Consider the following 24,629-nt stretch of genomic DNA (forward strand, 5'->3'; position numbering starts at 1 on the left):
GAGCAGGCACGGGGGGAGAGAAACGGGAGACAGCATGGGGGAGAGAAAGAGGGGAGAAAAGCATGGGGGAGAGAAAGAGGGGAGAAAAGCATGGGGGAGAGAAAGAGGGGAGAAAAGCATGGGGGAGAGAAAGAGGGGAGAAAAGCATGGAGGAGAGAAACAGGAGAGAAAGAGGGGAGAAAGCATGGAGGAGAGAAAGAGGGGAGAAAGCATGGGGGAGAGAAAGGGGAGAACAGCATGGGGGAGAGAAAGAGGGGAGAAAAGCATGGGGGAGAGAAAGGGGAGAACAGCATGGGGGAGAGAAAGAGGGGAGAAAAGCATGGGGGAGAGAAAGAGGGGAGAAAAGCATGGGGGAGAGAAAGAGGGGAGAAAAGCATGGGGGAGAGAAAGAGGGGAGAACAGCATGGGGGAGAGAAAGAGGGGAGAAAGCATGGGGGAGAGAAACAGGGGAGAAAAGCATGGGGGAGAGAAAGAGGGGAGAAAGCATGGGGGAGAGAAACAGGGGAGAAAAGCATGGGGGAGAGAAAGGGGAGAACAGCATGGGGGAGAGAAAGAGGGGAGAAAAGCATGGGGGAGAGAAAGAGGGGAGAAAAGCATGGGGGAGAGAAAGAGGGGAGAAAAGCATGGGGGAGAGAAAGAGGGGAGAAAAGCATGGGGGAGAGAAAGAGGGGAGAAAGCATGGGGGAGAGAAACAGGGGAGAAAGCATGGGGGAGAGAAAGGGGAGAACAGCATGGGGGAGAGAAAGAGGGGAGAAAAGCATGGGGGAGAGAAACAGGGGAGAAAGAATGGGGGAGAGAAACAGGGGAGAAAAGCATGGGGGAGAGAAAGGGGAGAACAGCATGGGGGAGAGAAAGAGGGGAGAAAAGCATGGGGGAGAGAAAGAGGGGAGAAAGCATGGGGGAGAGAAACAGGGGAGAAAAGCATGGGGGAGAGAAACGGGAGAAAGTAACAGAGGAGAGAAACAGGGGAGAAAGCATGGGGGAGAGAAACAGGGGAGAAAAGCATGGGGGAGAGAAACAGGGGAGAAAGCATGGGGGAGAGAAACAGGGGAGAAAGCATGAGGGAGAGAAACAGGGGAGAAAAGCATGGGGGAGAGAAAGAGGGGAGAAAGCATGGGGGAGAGAAACAGGGGAGAAAGCATGGGGGAGAGAAACAGGGGAGAAAGCATGAGGGAGAGAAACAGGGGAGAAAAGCATGGGGGAGAGAAACAGGGGAGAAAGCATGGGGGAGAGAAACAGGGGAGAAAGCATGGGGGAGAGAAACAGGGGAGAAAAGCATGGGGGAGAGAAACAGGGGAGAAAAGCATGGGGGAGAGAAACAGGGGAGAAAAGCATGGGGGAGAGAAACAGGGGAGAAAGCATGAGGGAGAGAAACAGTGGAGAAAAGCATGGGGGAGAGAAACAGGGGAGAAAGCATGAGGGAGAGAAACAGGGGAGAAAAGCATGGGGGAGAGAAACAGGGGAGAGAAACAGGGGAGAAAAGCATGGGGGAGAGAAAGAGGGGAGAAAGCATGGGGGAGAGAAACAGGGGAGAAAAGCATGGGGGAGAGAAACAGGGGAGAAAAGCATGGGGGAGAGAAAGAGGGAAGAAAAGCATGGGGGAGAGAAACAGGGGAGAAAAGCATGGGGGAGAGAAAGAGGGGAGAAAAGCATGGGGGAGAGAAATGGGGGAGAGAAACTCAGAGGGCCCGGGCCCCGGATGTTTTAGGACCCTAGCAACGCCCCTGCTGCATGCCCAGAGCATAGGCTTCTTATATGCCATAGAGAGTCCAAAGTACAGTGTAAGGTCAACCCCGGCATGAGGCCACCTTAGTGTGGGGGGATGGTTTACACTATTTGCAAATGGTAACCAAAAGCCTCATTATTTTTATGGGGATTTTTTTTGCTTTTAGCAATTTTCATATCTGTATTGGGTCTGTGTCTTGCCATTCGTCATTACATTTTTTTTGTGTTTGCAATTTCAGCCATAGCTACGTGCTCCTGCCTAGTGTGAATGGAAAGGAGAGCTGACCAAATTTGTCCTCTTGCCTGTATTCATATACTATTGCACTGATACCTACAGTATTGGATATGCATGGTTATTTAGGATAGTGGGCCTGGAAGAGATAGGGGTCGGTGTCTGCATTCTCATATACCAGTTTGAGACTCTGGTTGCGGTTACATAATCAAAGGGTATTGTGCAATTTTCACTTGTTTACTATTCCCATACATCTGGTGGCGGTGGTGGTCTGTAAGTAGTCAGCTGTTGTGAGCACAGGTTTAACATCTTTATATTGTTACGTTTTTTTTAATTGTATATCAATAAAGTGATCAATAAATTTCTTTTTACTATGCAAATGTATGCCCATGTGTTGTGGTTGTATATCTTGTCCTTCTGTGGTAAACTGTGCCCCTGTCCCCCTCTAGTATACTGTGCCCCTGCCCCCCTCTAGTATACTGTGCCCCTGTCCCCGTCTAGTATACTGTGCCCCTGTCCCCGTCTAGTATACTGTGCCCCTGACCCCATCTAGTATACTGTGCCCCTGCCCCCCCCCCTCTAGTATACTGTGCCCCTGACCCCATCTAGTATACTGTGCCCCTGCCCCCCCCCTCTAGTATACTGTACCCCTGTCCCCCCTCTAGTATACTGTGCCCCTGTCCCCCTCTAGTATACTGTGCCCCTGACCCCATCTAGTATACTGTGCCCCTGTCCCCCTGTCCCCCTCTAGTATACTGTGCCCCTGCCCCCCTCTAGTATACTGTGCCCCTGTCCCCGTCTAGTATACTGTGCCCCTGACCCCATCTAGTATACTGTGCCCCTGCCCCCCCCCTCTAGTATACTGTGCCCCTGACCCCATCTAGTATACTGTGCCCCTGCCCCCCCCTCTAGTATACTGTGCCCCTGTCCCCCCTCTAGTATACTGTGCCCCTGTCCCCGTCTAGTATACTGTGCCCCTGTCCCCGTCTAGTATACTGTGCCCCTGTCCCCATCTAGTATACTGTGCCCCTGACCCCTTCTACTATACTGTGCCCCTGTCCCCCTCTACTATACTGTGCCCCTGACCCCATCTAGTATACTGTGCCCCTGCCCCCCATCTAGTATACTGTGCCCCTGCCCCCCCTCTAGTATACTGTGCCCCTGTCCCCATCTAGTATACTGTGCCCCTGCCCCCCCCCTCTAGTATACTGTGCCCCTGTCCCCCATCTAGTATACTGTGCCCCTGCCCCCCCTCTAGTATACTGTGCCCCTGTCCCCGTCTAGTATACTGTGCCCCTGCCCCCCATCTAGTATACTGTGCCCCTGCCCCCCCTCTAGTATACTGTGCCCCTGTCCCGATCTAGTATACTGTGCCCCTGTCCCGATCTAGTATACTGTGCCCCTGTCCCCGTCTAGTATACTGTGCCCCTGTCCCCCCCTCTAGTATACTGTGCCCCTGTCCCCGTCTAGTATACTGTGCCCCTGTCCCCCTCTAGTATACTGTGCCCCTGCCCCCCCTCTAGTATACTGTGCCCCTGTCCCCATCTAGTATACTGTGCCCCTGCCCCCCCCTCTAGTATACTGTGCCCCTGTCCCCCATCTAGTATACTGTGCCCCTGCCCCCCCCTCTAGTATACTGTGCCCCTGTCCCCATCTAGTATACTGTGCCCGTCCCCCCCTCTAGTATACTGTGCCCCTGTCCCCCTCTAGTATACTGTGCCCCTGCCCCCCCTCTAGTATACTGTGCCCCTGCCCCCCCCTCTAGTATACTGTGCCCCTGCCCCCCCCTCTAGTATACTGTGCCCCTGTCCCCATCTAGTATACTGTGCCCCTGTCCCCCCCTCTAGTATACTGTGCCCCTGTCCCCCTCTACTATACTGTGCCCCTGTCCCCCCCTCTAGTATACTGTGCCCCTGTCCCCCTCTACTATACTGTGCCCCTGCCCCCCTCTAGTATACTGTGCCCCTGTCCCCCCCTCTAGTATACTGTGCCCCTGTCCCCCCCTCTAGTATACTGTGCCCCTGTCCCCCTCTACTATACTGTGCCCCTGCCCCCCTCTAGTATACTGTGCCCCTGTCCCCCCTCTACTATACTGTGCCCCTGCCCCCCTCTAGTATACTGTGCCTGGGTCCCCATCTAGCATACTGTGCCCCTGTCCCCCCTCTAGTATACTGTGCCCCTGTCCCCCTCTAGTATACTGTGCCCCTGTCCCCCTCTAGTATACTGTGCCCCTGTCCCCATCTAGCATACTGTGCCACTGTCTCCCTCTAGTATATTGCTCTTCTCTTCATTCTCTCATTACACTGGAAGTGACAGGAGAGGGATCTGGGGGCTCCTTGGCTCCCCCCAGCGCTCTCTTCAGTTGTGTCAGTGATCAGTGATGTGCTGAACTGCTGATACAAGTGAATAGAAGAAGAGACACTCATTCCCCTGTCATCACTATCACAGCCAACTCAGGAGAGCTGCAAAATGACAGCATGTGATGAGTGGGGGCGGCGGGCCCCCCTGGTGTACAGCCTGGTCACAATGGGCGACGGGTGCGACCCACTAGATGTGTTCCTGAAGGTGTCTTGTGATCCCTAGGTTTTATATTCCGCATGGGCTCTCCCCCCCCCATTCCTTAGATATCCCCCCCCCATTCCTTAGATATTCCTCCCCCCCCATTCCTTAGATATTCCCCCCCCCATTCCTTAGATATTCCCCCCCCATTCCTTAGATATTCCCCCCCATTCCTTAGATATTCCCCCCCCCATTCCTTAGATATTCCTCCCCCCCCATTCCTTAGATATTCCCCCCCCCCATTCCTTAGATATTCCCCCCCCCCATTCCTTAGATATTCCCCCCCCATTCCTTAGATATTCCTCCCCCCCCATTCCTTAGATATTCCCCCCCATTCCTTAGATATTCCCCCCCCCATTCCTTAGATATTCCCCCCCCCATTCCTTAGATATTCCCCCCCATTCCTTAGATATTCCCCCCCATTCCTTAGATATTCCCCCCCCATTCCTTAGATATTCCTCCCCCCCATTCCTTAGATATTCCCCCCCATTCCTTAGATATCCCCCCCCCATTCCTTAGATATTCCCCCCCCCCATTCCTTAGATATTCCTCCCCCCATTCCTTAGATATTCCCCCCCATTCCTTAGATATTCCCCCCCATTCCTTAGATATTCCCCCCCCCCATTCCTTAGATATTCCTCCCCCCCATTCCTTAGATATTCCCCCCCCATTCCTTAGATATTCCTCCCCCCATTCCTTAGATATTCCTCCCCCCCCCATTCCTTAGATATTCCCCCCCCCCCATTCCTTAGATATTCCTCCCCCCCCCCCTTAATCCTCCCTCTCCCCCCTTTTACAATACATATGTGCTGATTCGCTGGGATCGGCTCTTTATTCTTATTGATTGTTTGCACAAAAATTTAAACATTGTTTCCATTTTATGGAAGGTGGGCCGGATGAATGTAAAATACTTTAATATTAGAGAGATGACCGCTGTGTGCAGGGCTGAGAAACACACTGGAGGTATTACATAAAACACAGAAAACAAACGCTGTATGCTAGCACACAAAGCCAACACACCATATGATGAGCGCGGAGGCTCACACATGAGATTTGGGGTGTATTTTGAGGCCTAAAACTGCTGTTTTATGCCTCGGAATCAATTCATTAAATGACATTGAATTCAGTGTTAATGCTTCATGCTTTTCGCTTTGACACGGAGCGATAATTCGCCTTATTGATCGTTAAAGGATTGTGAAGCAACGATTTTGTTTCCATAACGATCAGCGGAACAATATATCGTTTGAAAAAATCGTTATTGCGACGGTTTTAAGATCGCTTAAGCCCATCTCTCACCTAGGATGAATCCTTTAAAGACTGTATACACTGAACGATCTGCGAATTTTTAGCGAACGACCAACGACGATTTGAGAATATGTTAAAAAATCTAAATGAACGTTTTCTCGCTCGTCGCTTCATTGTTCGCTGTGTTTACATGAGCCAATTATCGCTCAAATACGATGGTTATCACGAAAATTCAAACGATAATCGTTCTGTGTAAACGCACCATTACAGACAATAATTATTACAGCCAATGTATATGTTAGATTGTTTGTCAGATCTCCTCCCATCCCTAGGGGGGACCAGTGGTGAGACAGGAGCTGTATGGAGCAGTAATGAGGGGTGGGCACTATACAATTCTATGGAACGCAGAATTAAAGGGGTTGTTGACCAAAACATTTTTTATTTCAAATCAACTGGTGCCAGAAAGTGCCAGAGATTTGTAATTTTCTTCTATTAAAAAAATCTCATCTCCCAATACTTATTAGCTGCTGTATGTCCTGCAGGAAGTAGTGTATTCTTTCCAGCGGGAGAGGTTTTCTATGGGGATTTGCTGCTGCTCTGGACAGTTCCTGACATGGACAGAGATGGCAGCAGAGAGCACTGTGTCAGACTGGAAGGAATACACCACTTCCTGCAGGACATACAGCAGCTGATAAGTACCGGAAGACCTGAGATTTTTTTAATTAAAGTAAATTAAAAATCTCTGGCACTTTCGTTGATTTGAAAGATTTTTTTTTGTGAACTACCCCTGTGTTTACCTATGTATATTTGGTTAATATAAACGTTTTGCACACTGATGTACTAATGTTGTGCTGTATCCGCTTAGTAAATACAAACAACCATTTCCCAGCCATAATAAAGTGCTGTAAGAAGGGACGTAAAGCGCCAGACACTGCTGCGGTGAGCTTGCTGCTTGCAGTCTGACCAGCAGCTGCACTACCTTCACTTATCCAGCAGAGGGAGCCAGAGCACCGCGCCAGAGCCAGCCTGCAAGGAGGAGTCAGGACAGAAAGGAATTAAGAAAAAGTAAACTCCCTCCAAGCTGAGGACAAGTGATCCCCCCGCACAGATCTCTGGAATGGGGCAGGGGAAGAGATAGAGTGGGAGAAGGCGCAGGGGAGCGACGTGTTCACACGGAAGCGATACGCGGGAGGTGTCAGTGAGGATGAGGAGCGCCCGGTGATCCGGCCGGGATGTGTCAGGCAGGGCAGGGGCACCGATAATCCGGAGGGGGAGAAAAGATCGGGACTAGGGAGTGATCAGCTGATCTCCAGCGCTGGATGTGACCCCGGGAGATGTGCGGTGACCCCCGCGGGCTCCGCTCCCATCATGGCTCTCAGTAAGGGGCTGAAGATCCATGTGAAGCCGGAGCCGGGGTGTTACAGCGTCCTGCTGGAGTCCCGACATAGGGACGACTGTCTGCTCTTCGAGTCCGGGACCATCGCTGCTCTGAGTAAGTGCGGGGCCGGGAGGGAAGCACTGAGCTGCAGTCTGAGTGCAGCTCTGGAGGCACTGCCATAGAGTTCCATCAGGGCTGCCAGCTGTCACTCATTCCAGGACAGAAGATCAGCAAAGACTACTCCTGAGTGTGCAGGTCAGGCTGGGTCCCTCGAAAAGTCCATTCAATAATAGACCCAGAGAGATCCCATTGACTTCAATGGGATCACAGACCTAGTATGAGCCAGAGTGACAGATAGGTTCATAGAATGACAGATCCCTTGTTATTCTGTATTGTCCCATAGAACACAATGGGTCATATTCTGCAATCACTGACAGTTTGCAAACCGATCTTTATGGCAGTGTACCAGGGCGCTAGCTGTGATTGTAACGTATATAGACGCTGTTGTGTTCGTATCCTTATACTCATCTAGGTCCTTTGTATTACTTATATCCTTCATCATCATTATTACCTGTGTCCAATTACACTTATCATTTTATATGGATTTACACCGAGACCTAAAATCGGAGCCCATCTCTCTCTAGTGACCAAGTACAGACATGTAGAAGGTCTGAAAATGACCCCCGGAAGTAGTCATCAGCTGTCCTCATCATTAGGCCATTGACGTCAATGGGTATATGCCGGTCCGTGCTCATACACTACATCAGCCCATTTTATAAAAAAAGGTTGTTAACATATACGTACAGCTATCATATCATCATGTGACCTAGTGACATAGGAGAAGGTTTGGTAGGTAAGGATAGTGACATAGGAAAAGGTTTGGTAGGTAAGGATAGTGACATAGGAGAAGGGTTGGTAGGTAGGGATAGTGACATAGGAAAAGGTTTGGTAGGTAAGGATAGTGATATAGGAGAAGGGTTGGTAGGTAAGGATAGTGATATAGGAGAAGGTTGGGTAGGTAAGGATAGTAATATAGGAGAAGGTTTGGTAGGTAAGGATAGTGACATAAGAGAAGGTTTGGTAGGTAAGGATAGTGATATAGGAGAAGGTTTGGTAGGTAAGGATAGTGACATAGGAGAAGATTTGGTAGGTAAGGATAGTGACATAGGAGAAGGTTTGGTAGGTAAGGATAGTGACATAGAAGAAGGTTTGGTAGGTAAGGTTAGTGACATAGGAGAAGGTTTGGTAGGTAAGGATAGTAATATAGGAGAAGGTTTGGTAGGTAAGGATAGTGACATAAGAGAAGGTTTGGTAGGTAAGGATAGTGATATAGGAGAAGGGTTGGTAGGTAAGGATAGTGACATAGGAGAAGATTTGGTAGGTAAGGATAGTGACATAGGAGAAGGTTTGGTAGGTAAGGATAGTGACATAGAAGAAGGTTTGGTAGGTAAGGTTAGTGACATAGGAGAAGGTTTGGTAGGTAAGGATAGTGATATAGTAGAAGGTTTGGTAGGTAAGGATAGTGATATAGGAGAAGGGTTGGTAGGTAAGGTTAGTGACATGGAGAAGGTTTGGTAGGTAAGGATAGTGATATAGGAGAAGGTTTGGTGGGTAAGGATAGTGATATAGGAGAAGGTTTGGTGGGTAAGGACAGTGACATAGGAGAAGGGTTGGTAGGTAAGGATGGTGATATAGGAGAAGGTTTGGTAGGTAAGGATAGTAACATAGGAGAAGGTTTGGTGGGTAAGGACAGTGACATAGGAGAAGGTTTGGTAGGTAAGGATAGTGATATAGTAGAAGGTTTGGTAGGTAAGGATAGTGATATAGGAGAAGGTGTGGTAGGTAAGGTTAGTGACATAGGAGAAGGTTTGGTAGGTAAGGATAGTGATATAGTAGAAGGTTTGGTAGGTAAGGATAGTGACATAGGAGAAGGTTTGGTAGGTAAGGATAGTGACATAGGAGAAGGTTTGGTAGGTAAGGATAGTGACATAGGAGAAGGTTTGGTAGGTAAGGATAGTGACATAGGAGAAGGTTTGGTAGGTAAGGATAGTGACATAGGAGAAGGGTTGGTAGGTAAGGATAGTGACATAGGAGAAGGTTTGGTAGGTAAGGATAGTGACATAGGAGAAGGGTTGGTAGGTAAGGACAGTGACATAGGAGAAGGTGTGGTAGGTAAGGATAGTGACATAGGAGAAGGTTTGGTAGGTAAGGATAGTGACATAGGAGATGGTTTGGTAGGTAAGGATAGTGACATAAGAGAAGGTTTGGTGGGTAAGGATAGTGACATAGGAGAAGGTTTGGTAGGTAAGTATAGTGACATAGGAGAAGGGTTGATAGGTAAGGATAGTGACATAGGAGAAGGGTTGGTAGGTAAGGATAGTGACATGGGGAAGGGTTGGTAGGTAAGGATAGTGACATAGGAGAAGGGTTGGTAGGTAAGGATAGTGACATAGGAGAAGGGTTGGTAGGTAAGGATAGTGACATAGGAGAAGGTATGGTAGGTAAGGATAGTGACATAGGAGAAGGGTTGGTAGGTAAGGATAGTGACATAGGAGAAGGTTTGGTAGGTAAGGTTAGTGACATGGAGAAGGTGTGGTAGGTAAGGATAGTGATAGTTAGAGAGGAGACCTGGGATGTGTCAGCAGCCGAGGTGGAACCGTCACATCACGCCCCAGGTCTCCTCTGTTACCAGAAAGCAGCCGGGGAACAGGGGACCGGAGCTGCAGGAAACGGGCATCAGCGCTGGAGCGGGGGAGGTAAGTCTATGTTATTTTTTTTAATTTTTTCATCAAATGAAAGAAGAAAAAAAAAACAACAACCTGGAATTGCCCTTTAACGTACAAATGGCGGGCCATACAGGGTGCATGCCTGTGGCATCAGGTGGCAATAAAAGACATTAAGACATTACAGCGTGTAGGTATGTCATGCTATGTATTTCACAGTATCACATGTACAGATACTTAGAGATTTCTCAACTCCTGGAAAAACCCTTGAACTCCAGAATAAGTGATTGCTCCAATATGAAACCATTTTACAGCCTGCTATGAATTACCTTCCTTAAAGCGAATGTACCAGCAGTACATTTGCTTTAAGTTTTGCACATAGATAGAATGGTGGCGGCACGGTGAAGCCAGTGCCACGGTCCTCTTTTTGAACGGCGGCCTGATTCCCGCATACAGCGCCATTCTATTTCCGGGCACTGGTCGGAGGTGATTAAAATCAATGTAGCCGCATCATAGAGGGGCGGCGGCTTCCTCCCACTGAGGGCAGACCAGTGTCCGGGAATAGAACAATACTGTACGCGGGAATCGGGCCATGGTTCAAAAAGAGGACAGTGGCACTGGCTTTCCCGCGTCGGCGCCAATGTGTGCAACTTAAAGCGAACATACTTGTAACCTGCTGATGGATTCCCTTTAATGATATAAATATTGGGAAGTGATGATGGACGTGTAATGGTTTTCTCTGCCGCCGGGTTTTGTAGCTACAGATAACCAGGATTTCTACGTGTCTATGTTGCCAGGATTGGTCTGTAAGGCCGTATCTAATGTTTGTTAATGGTGTGCTGTACAGTTCTATTTACTTTGCACTCTACATAGTGAAATGTAATGGAAAATCCCGGGTGACCGTGATAGGAAGGGGAGGAGACGTGTCACACTCCTAAGGAAAACCGCGAAGAAGCTGATGTACTGGCGGGAATTGGAAGGGGCAGAAAATATGTAGATCCGGGTTGAGGAAAGAATTGGAAATCTATCTCAGGCTGTGTTCACATTACTTTTTTACAATCCTTTTTTTTTGCAAAAAACGGATGGAAAAAACAGATGCATGTGTATACATCCATTTTTCTATTGAATTCCATTATTAAAAAAAAAAAACGAATCAAAACGTTTCCGTTTTTTAAAAGTCGACCGCATTTTTGAGTCCGTTAAAAATAAGCGAATGTGTTTTGGTTTTTTTTAATAATGAAATTCAATAGAAAAACAGATAAAATTGGATGCATACACATGCATCCATTTTTTCTATCCGTTTTTTGCAGATCCAGATCCGGGTAAGGCCGGTTCACACTGTTTTTTTGCAAAAGAACAAAACAAAAAAACCTGATGCATTAGTCTCGGCTTAGACTCCACTCCCTGGTGGAGCCCAAAGCCTATCCAGTTGAATAGCACAGCAGGACCACACTCGCTGACTGGTAGGGGTGCTGGGTGTCAGCCAGTCGGTTGTTGATGTCTTATCCTGAGAATCGGCAATCATTCAGTTTTTCCCAGAAAACCCCTTTTAACACAGTTGGTCCAGCAAAAAACAAGCGCTTGTACAGCTCTATCAGTACAGTGGCTGGAAGATCTAAATAGTCTTGGAGCTCCTGGACCTGTTAATGCCCCCTTAATCTGCAGATGGGGATATTGGTAAAAGACGTCCTCAGACCTTTTATGGCAGGGAAAACGGCTTAGCGGGAGTTTTCGCAGCCAGGAGACGCAGCGGAGACCGGAGCTGTTATATAAGAGACGCACAGACCTGTGGCAGCTGCGTCATCTCATGTGACAGGCCGACAAAGAAGTCGTCTTTTATTTGAAGTATTTTTCTGCCAAACCCTCATGTAGGTTAAAGTGGAGCTGGTAGCGTTTATTCAGTAGATGGAGCCGGAAATCTGATGACAATAACAATTATTACTATGAGTCAAGAAGGTCTATACCTTTTGTACTCCATCCAATTTTTTTTCTTTCAAATCAACTGGTTTCAGAAAGTTATACAGATTTGTAATTTACTTCTATTTAAAAATCTCCAGTCGTCCAGTACTTATCAGTTGCTGTATATCCTGCAGGAAGTGGTATATTCTCTCCAGTCTGACACAGTGCTCTCTGCTGCCACCTCTGTCCATGTCAGAAACTGTCCAGAGCAGCAGCAAATCCCCATAGAAACCTCTCCTGCTCTGGACAGTTCCTGCCATGGACAGAGGTGGCAGCAGAGAGCACCGTGTCAGACTGGAAAGAATATGCAGCCTCCTGCAGGACATACAGCAGCTCATAAGTACTGGAAGACTGGAGGTTTTTAAATAGAGATCATTTATGAACCTTTATACATTTTTGACACCTGTTGATTTTAAGGATATTTTTCCCCTCTGGCATACCCCTTTAAGTGTCCTATAATAATGCATGAAAATTATATTTTTTCAGTTATTTGAAACTTCAGTTTTTAACCAAATATACAGAATTATCAGAAAAATGAGGACACAAATGTGACTAGTAGAAACATTTTGAAGAGACATAGTGCGTGTACAGGAGCAGCTGTATAACATAATGGTCATTTATATATGGAACCCTTTATTATTTATTTAGGAGAATATAAAAAAAAATATAGTCAAACAACATTACATAATGTTATCTAGAGAGGACAAGGGAGAAAAAACACATAAAACACAAAGTTTGCCCTGAAGTGATGGAGTCATCATCCAGCACCATCACACAGTAACACTTATTGTCTAAGAAAAATGTTTATATCTGGTATTTCCATCATCTCTTACCGTGCCGCGATGTCGTTCATACTGAAGGGTAATAATAACACTCAACTAATACAAAACCGGTTTGATTTGCTCTTCTTTGACGCCCCCCCCCCCCCCCATAAAAATGATAAAACTGTTAAATATACATATTACATGCCCCAAAATTATTTTGACAACACATGCTGCAAAAAAACTATTCCTAAGGCTGGGTTCACACTACGTTTTTGCAATTAATTTTTTTTTTTTCATACGTTCTTGCATAAAGCGGATGGAAAAACGGATGCATCTGTGTGCATCCGTTTTGATCCGTTTTTCCATTTATTTCTGTTATAACAGAAGGATCGAAACGCATCAGTTTTTTTAACCTATACAAAAAGGTAGCTGACTTTATTCGTGTGTGCCTGGAAAAAAAACACATGCATTTTATTTTTATTTTTTATTTTTTTTATAATTAAAATCAATTGAAAAACAGATTGCAAAAAACGTAGTGTGAACCCAGCCTAATGGCGGCAAGTCAACTGGAAAATAAAGAAATGATAATGTCCTTTGCCCAAAAAAGTCATCATCATTAATAGGGTGTGTCCAACCCATATACAGAGGGAAATTGCTGATATGTCCATGTAGCACACAGGGCTTACCTTCATCCTCGGCGCCCCATGTGCTATATGGATCTTTTTTTACCTTCGTCATTGCCGCTGTTTGAGGAAATTAGCAGTTTATTCCCGATGCTAATGAGGTGTCTTTGGTGCAGTGGGGGCGGAGCTACCACCTGTAGTGCATGCTCCACCCTGGGCGCCCCCCCCTCCCTTTCTAATGGATATCACAGCCGGGTCGGATGGGTGCACTGGGAGCAGTAGTCTCTAGGGTGACATCCAACTTCAGCAGCCGCCTGGAATGAAACCCCAAACAATCACATTCGGATAAAGTAGCCGAACCCGAACATTTTGACTGGTTTGCTTAACACTACATGTGACCAATTAGGCCGGTGACTGGCTGCAGTGATGACTGGGTATATATTGGGTCAGCAGGGTGGGGACACTGAAGTGGGGCTGCTGGAGGCAGTCAGGATTAAACAGGTAAGTATAACCCCCCCCCCCCAATCCCAAATAAGGGGAATGTTGCAAAATCCATTTGAGAACCCCTTATGGTGATAATATAAACAGGGTTAATAAAACATAGTAAAGGTGGCCATGTTGGAGATAAGTTGATGATGAACAGTAAAGAACATTAGTCAGTGAATGATGGTTTCCTTGATATTTTATATCCTACCGGCCATTAGCTGTTCAGACGGGTCCTACATGATCATTGATACCGAGCGACGGCAGGAACACAGTAACCTCCATTATATAATCCACATCATTTCTCTGGCTCTTTTTCTGTATATGATTTTCACAAATCTTTTTTTCTGTCCTTTTCTGTTCCTCATTTCTATGGAGCACTGCAGTATCTTAAAGGGGAACTCTATGCAGGTTAGAGGAATCTAACCTGCTGACAGCCCCCTATAGTGCACAAAGCACCGAGAAGAGAGGTATGTGTCTTACCTTCCTCCTCGGCGCCATTCCTGTGCTAGCAGTTAACAGTGTAATCCTTGATCCAGAGCGCCGTAAGGAGCACTGCCCCCGCCCCCCATAGCTCAAGGATCGGCACTATGGCCCAAGGATTACATTGTTAACTGCTAGCACAGGAACGGCGCCGAGGAGGAAGGTAAGACACATACCTCTCTTCTCGGTGCTTCGTGCACTATAGGGGGCTGTCAGCAGGTTAGATTCCTCTAACCTGCACATAGTTCCCCTTTAAGATACTGCAGTGCTCCATAGAAATGAGGAACAGATAAGGACAGAAAAGCGGATTTGTGAAAATCATATACAGAAAAAGAGCCAGAGAAATGATGTGGATGCGGATTATATAATGAAGGTTACTGTGTACGGACCGTTCCTGCTGTTCGGACATATTGGGGAAGATTTATCAAACATGGTGTAAAGTAGAATTGTCTCAGTTTCCCCTAGCAACCAATCAGATTTCACCTCTCATTTTCCAAAGAGTCTGTGAGGAATGAAAGGTGGAATCTGATTGGTTGCTAGGGGCGACTGAGCCAGTTTCACTTTACACCATGTTTGATAAATCTCCCCCAATGTGTCCGAACAGCAGGAAGGGGGGGGGAAGGGGGGCAGATTTATCAAACCTGGTGTAAAGTGAAACAGGCCCAGTTGCCCCTAGCAACCAATCAGATTCCACCTTTCATTCCTCACAGACTCTTTGGAAAATGAGAGGTGGAATCTGATTGGTTGCCAGGGGTAACTGAGCCAGTGTCACTTTACACCAGTTACACCATTTTCTTCCCCTAAATGTCTTCTGGGGGTGGCTTGCCCGGCTTCTTGGGATCTAAATGGTGGGTACCATCTGCTGCGGGATCGGTAGTCAAGTCTTATATTATGACCACCAGCTATTATCTAGAGTAACCGCCATGTGCGGCACCAGCAGCGGGTAGACTGGGTTAGGTCCTGGAAGGTGTCATGGGTATCTGGAGACATACTGACTGCAGTGCATCCCACAGCGGCTGGAGGGTGTACGGGGTGGTGGTCCCACAGGTGCTTAAAGGAGAAGACCTATGAACACTACAATCAACAGGCGGGGGGATAGAGGGGAGAATATAATAAAGTAAACTCCCCCCCCCCCCCCCCCCCCCCCCCCTCCTCCTCATGCCTTGTAGCACCGCTCCCGGGTCCCATCACAGCAGCCGGGGCCCTACAGATCTGCGAGCTGCAACATCACGACTCCGGCTGACTGATTGCCCGCTCAACCAATGACTGACTTACCTAGCGGGCAATCGCTCGGCCGAGCTGTGATGTTGCTGCTGGAAAAGACAGGGACGTGACATAGTCTGTTACCAGATGGAAATGACAGCTGGTGAACTGGACCCCGGAGCGGCGCAACAGAGGCACAAGGACGGGGGACGGGGGGGGTGTTTTTACTTATTTTCTCACCCACCCCACCCCCCGCCTGCAGATTTTGGTGTTCGTGGGATTTCCGCTTTTATATAGGTTCATGTCTGGGAAATTATAGGGCCAGGGTAGTACTTTAAAGTCTTTGCTCTTCCTACCAATGTTGGACATTTCTAGCCGTGCGACATCTCACATCGTTTTGCTGGAAGTTCCTATCTGCCCCAGGAAAGACCATTGGTACGTAATGGTGTATGTGATCTGCAGGGTGGATTCACACCCATATCCTACATGGATGAGCCTTTGGCTGTCCAGGCATGATGGGAATTGTGGTTCCCCATCCCTGATATAAACCTCCCTGCTTATTCAGTGTCTGTTCACTCTGACATTCCAGGAGAGTGAGGTCAGCAAAGACAACTACACAGAAGTCGTATACTGGCAGCACCTGCTGGGTTTTTAGGCCGATGACTGGAGGGGGGGGAGCTAGAATATTTATACAGGCAGATCTGACCTCTCTTCACAGCAGGTGATGTGTATCAGCGACGAGTGAAATTACAGTAAGGGCTGTATTACACGGCCCGACATATAAAGGGATAGTTCACCAAAATTATTTCAAATCAACTGGTGCCAGAAATTAGTCATTTACTTCTATTAAAAAATCTGCAATCTTCCAGTACTTGTCAGCTGCTATATGTCCTGCAGGAAGTGGTGTATTATTTCCAGTCTGACACAGTGCTCTCTGCTGCCACCTCTGTCCATGTCAGGAACTGTCCAGAGCAGCAGCAAATCCCCATAGAAAACCTCTGAAAACCTCTCCTGCCTACAGACTGGAAAGAATATTCGACTTTCTGCAGGACATACAGCAGCTGATAAGTACAAAAAGACTTGAGATTTTTTAGTAAATAAATTACAAATCTCTTGCACTAGGCCATTTAAAAGAAATGTATTTATTTATTTTTTTGTGAACAACTGCTTTTGATGTAAGCGAGCACCCATCAGCACTTGCTTAGCGCACCTCTTACATGTCTTGATGATTGTGAAGCAAGGGCCGTGTGTGTGTGTGTGTATATATATATTTCTTTAGTGATGTCCATGCAGCCCTTGCTGTATATTGTACATAATAAAGATATATACTCTCTACGCTCCCTTGTGTCCTTCTAGCTTCTCCCCGCTCACCTAAGCTGACGCCGACTCTGCAGAAGCAGTCTGTAAAGTACGGTTCAGGGAAGAAAAAGAGCGCTGCACCTCACACCTATGGCCGATACTAGTGCCCCTAGGCTAAATAAAAAACACATCAGAATTTTGTGTATGAATTCTCCGTGTTTTGCACTCCTCCTGGTGAGACCCACATGACTAAAATCAGCAGGAGACACCTGAGTGCTCATGGTTTTAATTCCTCCTGTCTGTCCCATTCTATCTTTGATAGCTATGGTGAGTGCAATACCTTATCCAGACTTGTGCTGTTTGGGGGCAGCTTCCTCCGCCGGTGGTGCTGGCTGGGTTTTGGTGTGGCAATTTTGGGTCTGGTCCTGTGGCATGGGGGTTGCAGGGCCGTTCCATGGCCTCCCTTCCCTGACTGTGAACGCCTGCGGGGGTGGTGGTCACTGACCGGCACAGTGTGGACTTAGTGTAGTGACCCATGTGTATCAGATACCTGCATGAGGTACATGGGGCAGTGTGGCTTGATCAATTCACATACAGAATTCTGATGTTTTTTTATACAGCCGAGAGGTACAAGTATCAGCCGTAGGTGTGAGGTGCAGCGCTCTTTTTCTTCCCTGAACCGCAGTCTCTAAAGTGACAGGCACCTCAGCCAATCACTGGATTAAAGGGGTACTCCAGCGAAAATTAGTTTTCTTTCAAATTAATTGGTTTCAGATATGTATATACTTCTATTTAAATATCTCAAGTCTTCCTTTACTTATCAGCTGCTGTATGTCCTGCAGGAAGTGGTGTATTCTTTTGAGTCTGACACAGTGCTCTCTGCCATGTCAGGAACTGTCCAGAGCAGGAAAGGTTTTCTATGGGGATTTGCTCCTGATCTGGACAGTTGCTGACATGGACAGAGGGGGCAGCAGAGAGCACTGCTGGAAAGAATAGACCACTTCCTGCACGACATCCAGCAGCTGATAAGTACTGGAAGACTGGAGATTTTTAAATAGAAGTTAATTACAAATCTATATAACTTTCTGAAACCAGTTGATTTGAAAGAAAATGATTTCCCCTTTTAAATCTTTAAAGAAATCTACACCTGCTCCAGAGCCTCTTAGTAAATCCGGTGGACTGCGCTGGGGCGGAGCTTAGGTATTTGGGGTCGGTCGTGATAAACGCCCCCCTTAGTCCTGGCTGTGTGTGTGTGTATATTAAACCTTCTGTACTATGTCTATGTATTTACCTCTCCTATATAGTCATTATTATACTATGTCCTGTATTACTATATAAACTCTTCTATCCATTTAGTTTCCTATTTACACTGTATAACTATTCCTTGGATGACTTCTTTATTGCCTGTATAACACATTGATACTTTGTGGCTCCCGTTCAGTCTCCAGTATGCAGAATATTAGGCAATGCATGTCTGGTTACACAATGACTTCATATCCTGTTTGGAAGCTATTGTGCTGTATAATCCTCTTACAGGGGAAGAACATAGAACATGCAATTAAAGGAGAGCAACAAGCATTGGGGAATTATGTTATGTAAGACTATAGAAAGTGCAAGTAAAGATATATATATATATATATATATATATATATATATATATATATATATATATGAGTATATATATGAGTATGTGTGTGTATATATATATATATATATATATATATATATATATATATATATATATATATATATATATAATTATATATATATATATAATATATATATATATCTCTGTCCATATGTCCATAGACATTACAGCAGGGTGAGACGCCTGCATGCTGAGCCCGTCTACAGCTGCGTGCCGGTGTGGCATACAGTAAACGTTGGAATGTAATGAGTGTGGGGGTCCCCGGACCCTCCCCTGACATCTGCTTTCAGTGAAGAATCAGGACACCATTATGTATGAGGAAGGATCAGCCTCGTTGGATTACAACATATCCAATCATTTGTTCCCATGGGAGATAAGCCGCAGACCCTTTCATTAGAACAAACACACTTGGCCAGGTGTGTGTGTGTTTTTTTTTTTTTTTTGTTTGTTTGTTTTTTGAGTGAATTGAATGAATGTCAATCTACAGTCAATAAAGTTTGCTGACAGCTATCTTAAAGGGGTTATCCAGCGCTACAAAAACATGGCCACTTTTCCCCCTACTCTTGTCTCCAGTTTGGGTGGGGTTTTGAAACTCAGTTCCATTGAAGTAAATGGAGCTTAATTGCAAACCGCACCTGACCTGGAGACAACAGTAGGGGGAAGAGTGGCCATGTTCTTGTAGCGTTGGATAACCCCTTTAAAGTGTATTTCCAACTTAAAGGAGTAGTTCACCAATTTTTTTTTTTTCTTTCCAATCAACCGGTGCCAGAGATTTGTAATTTACTTCTATTACAAAAAAATCTTGTCTTCCAGTACTTATCAGCTGCTGTATGTCCTGCAGGAAGTGGTGTATTCTTTCCAGTCTGACACAGTGCTCTCTGCTGCCACCTCTGTCCATGTCAGGAACTGTCCAGAGCAGGAGAGGTTTCTATGGGGATTTGCTGCTGCTCTGGACAGTTCCTGACATGGACAGAGGTGGCAGCAGAGAGCACTGTGTCAGACTGGGAAGAATACACCACTTCCTGCAGGACATACAGCAGCTAATAAGTACTGTAAGACTGGAGATTTTTTTCTTAGAAGTAAATTACAAATTTCTGGCACCAGTTGATTTGAAAGAAAAAAAACTTATTGGTGAACTACCCCTTTAAAGGGTACATGTCCCCAGGTACATCCTGAGTTCAACATACAGTAGCGACTGAGACCCATTTTCCAGCTCTAGGTCACTTAATTTTATTTTATTTTTTTGGAGTAGTATTTATATTATCACTTTATCAGCTGTAGCCAAAGCCTAGTCCCAGAGTCCCTTCAGTGATGGGCGCCTGTCTTGTAACAGGCAGTGAACATGGACCCGTACTGGTGTGACTATAAGCCTACACTCCCAGGCGTGGTCCTGAGTGCCCTCTTGCTCTTCACTCTTTATCCTTTTCCAAGCTGGACTTCTGCTATTAGAGGGTATTAGGTCTCTGCACAGCTATAGGTAGCAGCTAGCCCACCAGTGCTAATGGTCTTAGTGCAGCATAACACCAGGGGGTCAGGTGGGAGGAGTAGTCAGCAGGCTGAGTCATACACTGGAGAATTGGGGTACTACCATGGGAGACTTGTATGAACCTGGGGGGTAGGAGTCACAATACTGATGGGAATCATAATCAATATCACAGTCTTTAATATTCATGAGCTGCCGGTTACCTGTGCTGACCTGCCACTCACCGACAGCGCTCATACTGATCAGAAAGCCGTCAGTCGGCAGTGAGGGTGACGGCCATTCATGACTGCGAGGCCCACAGCGCCCTGCAGAAAAGAAACACTGCAAGAAAAGAGAGAAAAAGTAATAAAGTGCTGGATCAGGGTCTGTTACTACAAACAGGGCAGCATAAACCTATACACATGGCAGCGGGTCTGTCCAGAGCTGGCCTCTTGCCATAGTTATTTTTCTCTAGACAAACCATACCTATAGAGGGTCTCACTTCCCTCACATCTTTGACTTTGTAGGTGTGGGGTACATTTTAAAGGAGAATTCCGTTTTGTTTTGTTATTCCCCAAAACGCCTGGGGTGAGAAGGTTTGTGGTGGACACGAGCGTACTTACCTCCCTGGCTCCAATGCTGGTGCCTGATCGCTTCCTGGTCTACAGACAGTACTTGGGACATCTATAGCAGTGTCCCACCTCTGTCACTGACTGGCTGAGCGGGCCTGCAACATCACGTCCCAAGTCCCCTCTCAGCCCAGGAAGCGGTCGGGGACCAGGAAGGTGGTAGGCAGGTACCAGCGCTGGAGCCAGCACTCCCCTCCGGCTTCTTTCTCTGCCTTCCGGTTCTATGAGCGCATCATTGATGCCGCTCGTACACTGGGGGAGAGAGAGCGACCTCTTGTGGCAGAAAGAATTATTAATGCTGCCTCCAGCCTCGAGTGATTGACAGGGCCGTGAGCCAATGACTCCTCTGCGCTCCTGATTAGGAGTGTGTACGGTCATTGGGCCAACGTCGGCTGTTGCCCCGCTGCTGGTGTGGTCCAGGCTACCAAGCTTACCAAAATTCTGTCCGAATTTTTCTTGACATGTGATGACCTTAACCAGTGTTATGGGGACTGATGTCTATGATGACCATAACTGTACAGCGCTGTGGAATATGTTGCTGCTATATAAGCCACAGGGAAGTCACGGAGTGCATTCTCACCAGAACTCATATAATAGATATTAATAATAATACTTTGCTATTATAACCTTCTCCTTTTATTTCTTTAAGCCCCTGATGAAAAAGAAGCCATTAAGGGGCAGTATGAGCGGCTGCAGGAGGCCTATGGATGCCTGGGCGTGCTCCAGCTCAAGTCAGGTAACTGCTTCTAGATTGGATATGTTTTCTATGGAACCGCTGCCTCCACGCGCTGGTACGCCTCGCCAATATGCAGATCCCATTAGTTATTGTGATACACAACTATTGCTAGTGATTACACCGCGCATCACTCCTGAAAAAGCCGCTGCCATCCCCTGTACACAAAGTACATAAATCATGGGCAATTGTCTTAAAGGGCTACTCAAATCAACTGGTGTCAGAAACCTATATAGATTTGTAATTTACTTCAATTAAAAATTTTCAAGTCTTCCAGTACTTATTAGTTGCTGTATGCCCTGCAGGAAGTGGTGTATTCTTTCCACTTTGATACACTGCTCTCTGCTGCCACCTCTGTCCATATCAGGAACTGTCCAGAGCAGCAGCAAATCCCCATAGAAAACCTCTCCTGCTCTGGACAGTTCCTGACATGGACAGAGGTGGCAGCAGAGAGCACTGTGTCAGACTGGAAAAAATACACCACTTCCTGCAGGACATACAGTGGCTGATAAGTACTGGAAGACTTGAGAATTTTAAATAGAAGTAAATTGCAAGTTTATATAACTTTCTGACACCAGTTGATTTAGAAGAAAACCCCTTTCACCGAAGTACTCCTTTAGGATTTGGTGTAGCAGATGTTTAGGCTTTGCACATTACCATTCTTTACTTGGGTTAAGATAACAACAAGTTTGATGCCCTGTATAGAAGAAACTGGCACAGAGCCATGTACAGCAATGGTATGAGGATTGGTACTATGGCACAGTATATTTGTCTGGTATATATCTGTGCTGTCAGTTTCAGGATTACAAGCAGTGCGTACTTACCATGCTGCTTGTGATCTGGCTTCTGGCTTCTCCAGTCCTCCGGCTGTATCTTCATGCCCCGCCTCCTCTGGCTGTCAATCATTCTGGAGGAGGCAGTGGCCCAGAGGTACAGCCAGCCAGAACTGGAGAGACAGATGCCGGATCACAAGCAGCACGAATGGTAAGTATGCACTGCTTGTAGAACTGACAGCACAGATATACAGATATCCCAGACCCCAATATATACATATCTGTGCTGTCAGTTTAACGTTATCGGCGGCACAAACCCTGTTTTGCATCAGGCTCAAAAGACCTTATCAGCCGAGGATCAGGCGTTTTCCCCGCCCTCAGCTGATCGATGTCCCACTCCTGCCGTATATTTGTATGCTGCCTTTTTTAGTTATTACGGTTTAGCAGCCTGATCAGTGGTTTGTATTGTTTGGCGAAACCACTTCCTCACTGCGATAATGTGGTGTAATCCCTGATGGGGATCGCTGTGGTAGTGACATTTTCATCTTACACTTTTATACTTTATATTAATCATGATGATTTTATTTGTATTTTACACTAGAAAAAGTATCAGTCAGTGCCCGGGTATAGAGTGTCTCTCTGTGTCAATTTCTTTCAAATCAACTGGTGCCAGAGATTTATAATTTACTTCTATTAAAAAAATCTCCAGTCTTCCAGTACTTATCAGCTGCTGTATGTCCTGCAGGAAGTGGTGTATTCATTCTCTTCGTAGCTGGGGAGTGATGGTGTATGCCAGGCTTTAAACCAGGGATAGGGAACCTTCGGCCCTCCAGCTATCGCAAAACTGAAATTCCCATCATCCTCTGAATTCTCCTCCGGCCTCCTTGTTTCTCCTGCAGGAATCAGATGGACGTGGTGCAATCTAGTAGATCTCTAGACCATCTGCACTCCAGTGACACACAGCAAATCGTAGCTAAATTTTTTTACTATTTTTTTTTTTCCTTCCTGCGTTAAACAGGTTTTTCTGGTTTGCTGTTCCATATGAAAGTATTTGCGCAGGTGATGTGTGAAAAAAAAACAAAAAACTATTTTGGCCTTGGGGACCATTACAAGAAGCATGACCTAAGTAAATAGCTAGATTTAGAGTTTACTCAGGGTAACATTTGCAAAAATAGTAATTATTAAATTGCCTTTTTTTCCACTATGTGTAAAGGAATACTCCGGTGAAATTTATTTCAGTTCTATAGATTTGTAATTTAATTCTATTTAGAAATCTTCCAGTACTTATCAGCTGCTGTATGTCCTGCAGGAAGTGGTGTTTTCTTTCCAGTCTGACACAGTGCTCTCTGCTGCCACCTCTGTCCGTGTCAGGAACTGTCCAGAGCAGCAGCAAATCCCCATAGAAAACCTCTCCTGATCTGAACAGTTCCTGTCATGGACAGAGAGGGCAGCAGAGAGCACTGTGTCAGACTGGGAAGAATACACTACTTCCATGCGGCCGTTTTTAAAGGTGTAGTGCGGTGCTACACATTTATTCACTAAATAAACACACTTTACAAAGTTATACAACTTTGTAATGTGTGTTATTTAAGTGAATGGCCCCCTTTCCCGTGTTCCCCGTTACCCCCAGAAGTGTGGTGCATTATACTTACCAATTTACTGTTGACCCCGGCCGCCATCTTGAAACAATGACTTAACCTTCAGGAGGCCGGCCGAACCGCTCCAGCCGTCCCTCATGCCGGCCCCCCTCCGGCGCATCATCACCTGCTCAGCTGCGATTGGCTGAGCATAACTATGCTCAGCCAATCGCGGCTGAGCAGCTGATGATGCTCCTGAAGATTACATCATTGTATCAAGATGGCCGGGGTCAACAGTAATTCGGTGAGTATAATACACCATACTTCCAGGGGGACGGGGGGGGGGGGACAGGGACATGGGGAAGGGGACCATTCACTTAAATAACACAATAACACACATTACAAAGTTGTATAACTTTGTAAAGTGTGTTATCTAGTGAATAAATGTTTAGAACCGCACTACCCCTTTAAGCTCCCCCACTGTGTGCAGCGACCATACCCGGCTTATAAGACGACCCCCAGACTTGTGAGAAGATTTTTCGGGGTTAAAAAGTTGTCTTATACGCTGGAAAATACGATCTAAGGGGGAGATTTATCAAACGTGGTGTAAAGTGAAACTGGCCCAGTTGCCCCTCGCAACCAATCAGATTCCAGCTTTCATTCCTCACAGACTCTTTGGAAAATGAAAGGTGGAATCTGATTGGTTGCTAGGGGCAACTCAGCCAGTTCTACTATACACCATGTTTGATAAATCTCCATATATATCTATATCATAAAAATCAAGTCTGTCTGTCTGTCCTTCTGTCTGTCTGTCCTCTATAGACTTCCAAACGCCTGAACCGTTTGACCCCAAATTTGGCACACAGATACCCGGGAAGGTTATTACGAAGGTCCCGTCCCCGCCAGATGTACAGGAGGGGAGGGGGAGGGGAAAGAGAGGCGCCCCATAGAGATGAATGGGAAAATCTCCTCACTGCAAACACAGGTGATATAATTAGCTGCAGCAGACACGGCAGTTGGAGCCTTAGCAACCAATAGGATTACTGCTTTCATTTTCACAGGGAGCAATGGTTGCTAGGAAAGCTGCCTCACAACATCCACAGTAATAACTGGTAGACCCCCTACTCCATC

The 24,629-nt window shown here is 46.4% G+C and overlaps 1 protein-coding gene across 1 annotated transcript in view; it reads left to right on the forward strand.

Annotated features, from left to right (window-relative positions):
• The first annotated feature begins 6,803 nt into the window (after positions 1-6,803).
• SYNJ2 (synaptojanin 2) overlaps positions 6,804-24,629 on the forward strand; it is a 67,467-nt gene continuing 49,641 nt past the window's right edge. The window contains exons 1-2 of the mRNA XM_069954598.1: positions 6,804-7,253; positions 21,065-21,151. Of these exons, the coding sequence (XP_069810699.1) occupies positions 7,130-7,253; positions 21,065-21,151 (211 nt within the window). The 5' untranslated portion in view covers positions 6,804-7,129. The remainder of the gene's footprint in view (positions 7,254-21,064; positions 21,152-24,629) is intronic.

Source organism: Dendropsophus ebraccatus, chromosome 15, assembly GCF_027789765.1.
Source record: "Dendropsophus ebraccatus isolate aDenEbr1 chromosome 15, aDenEbr1.pat, whole genome shotgun sequence".
Lineage (NCBI taxonomy): Eukaryota > Metazoa > Chordata > Amphibia > Anura > Hylidae > Dendropsophus > Dendropsophus ebraccatus.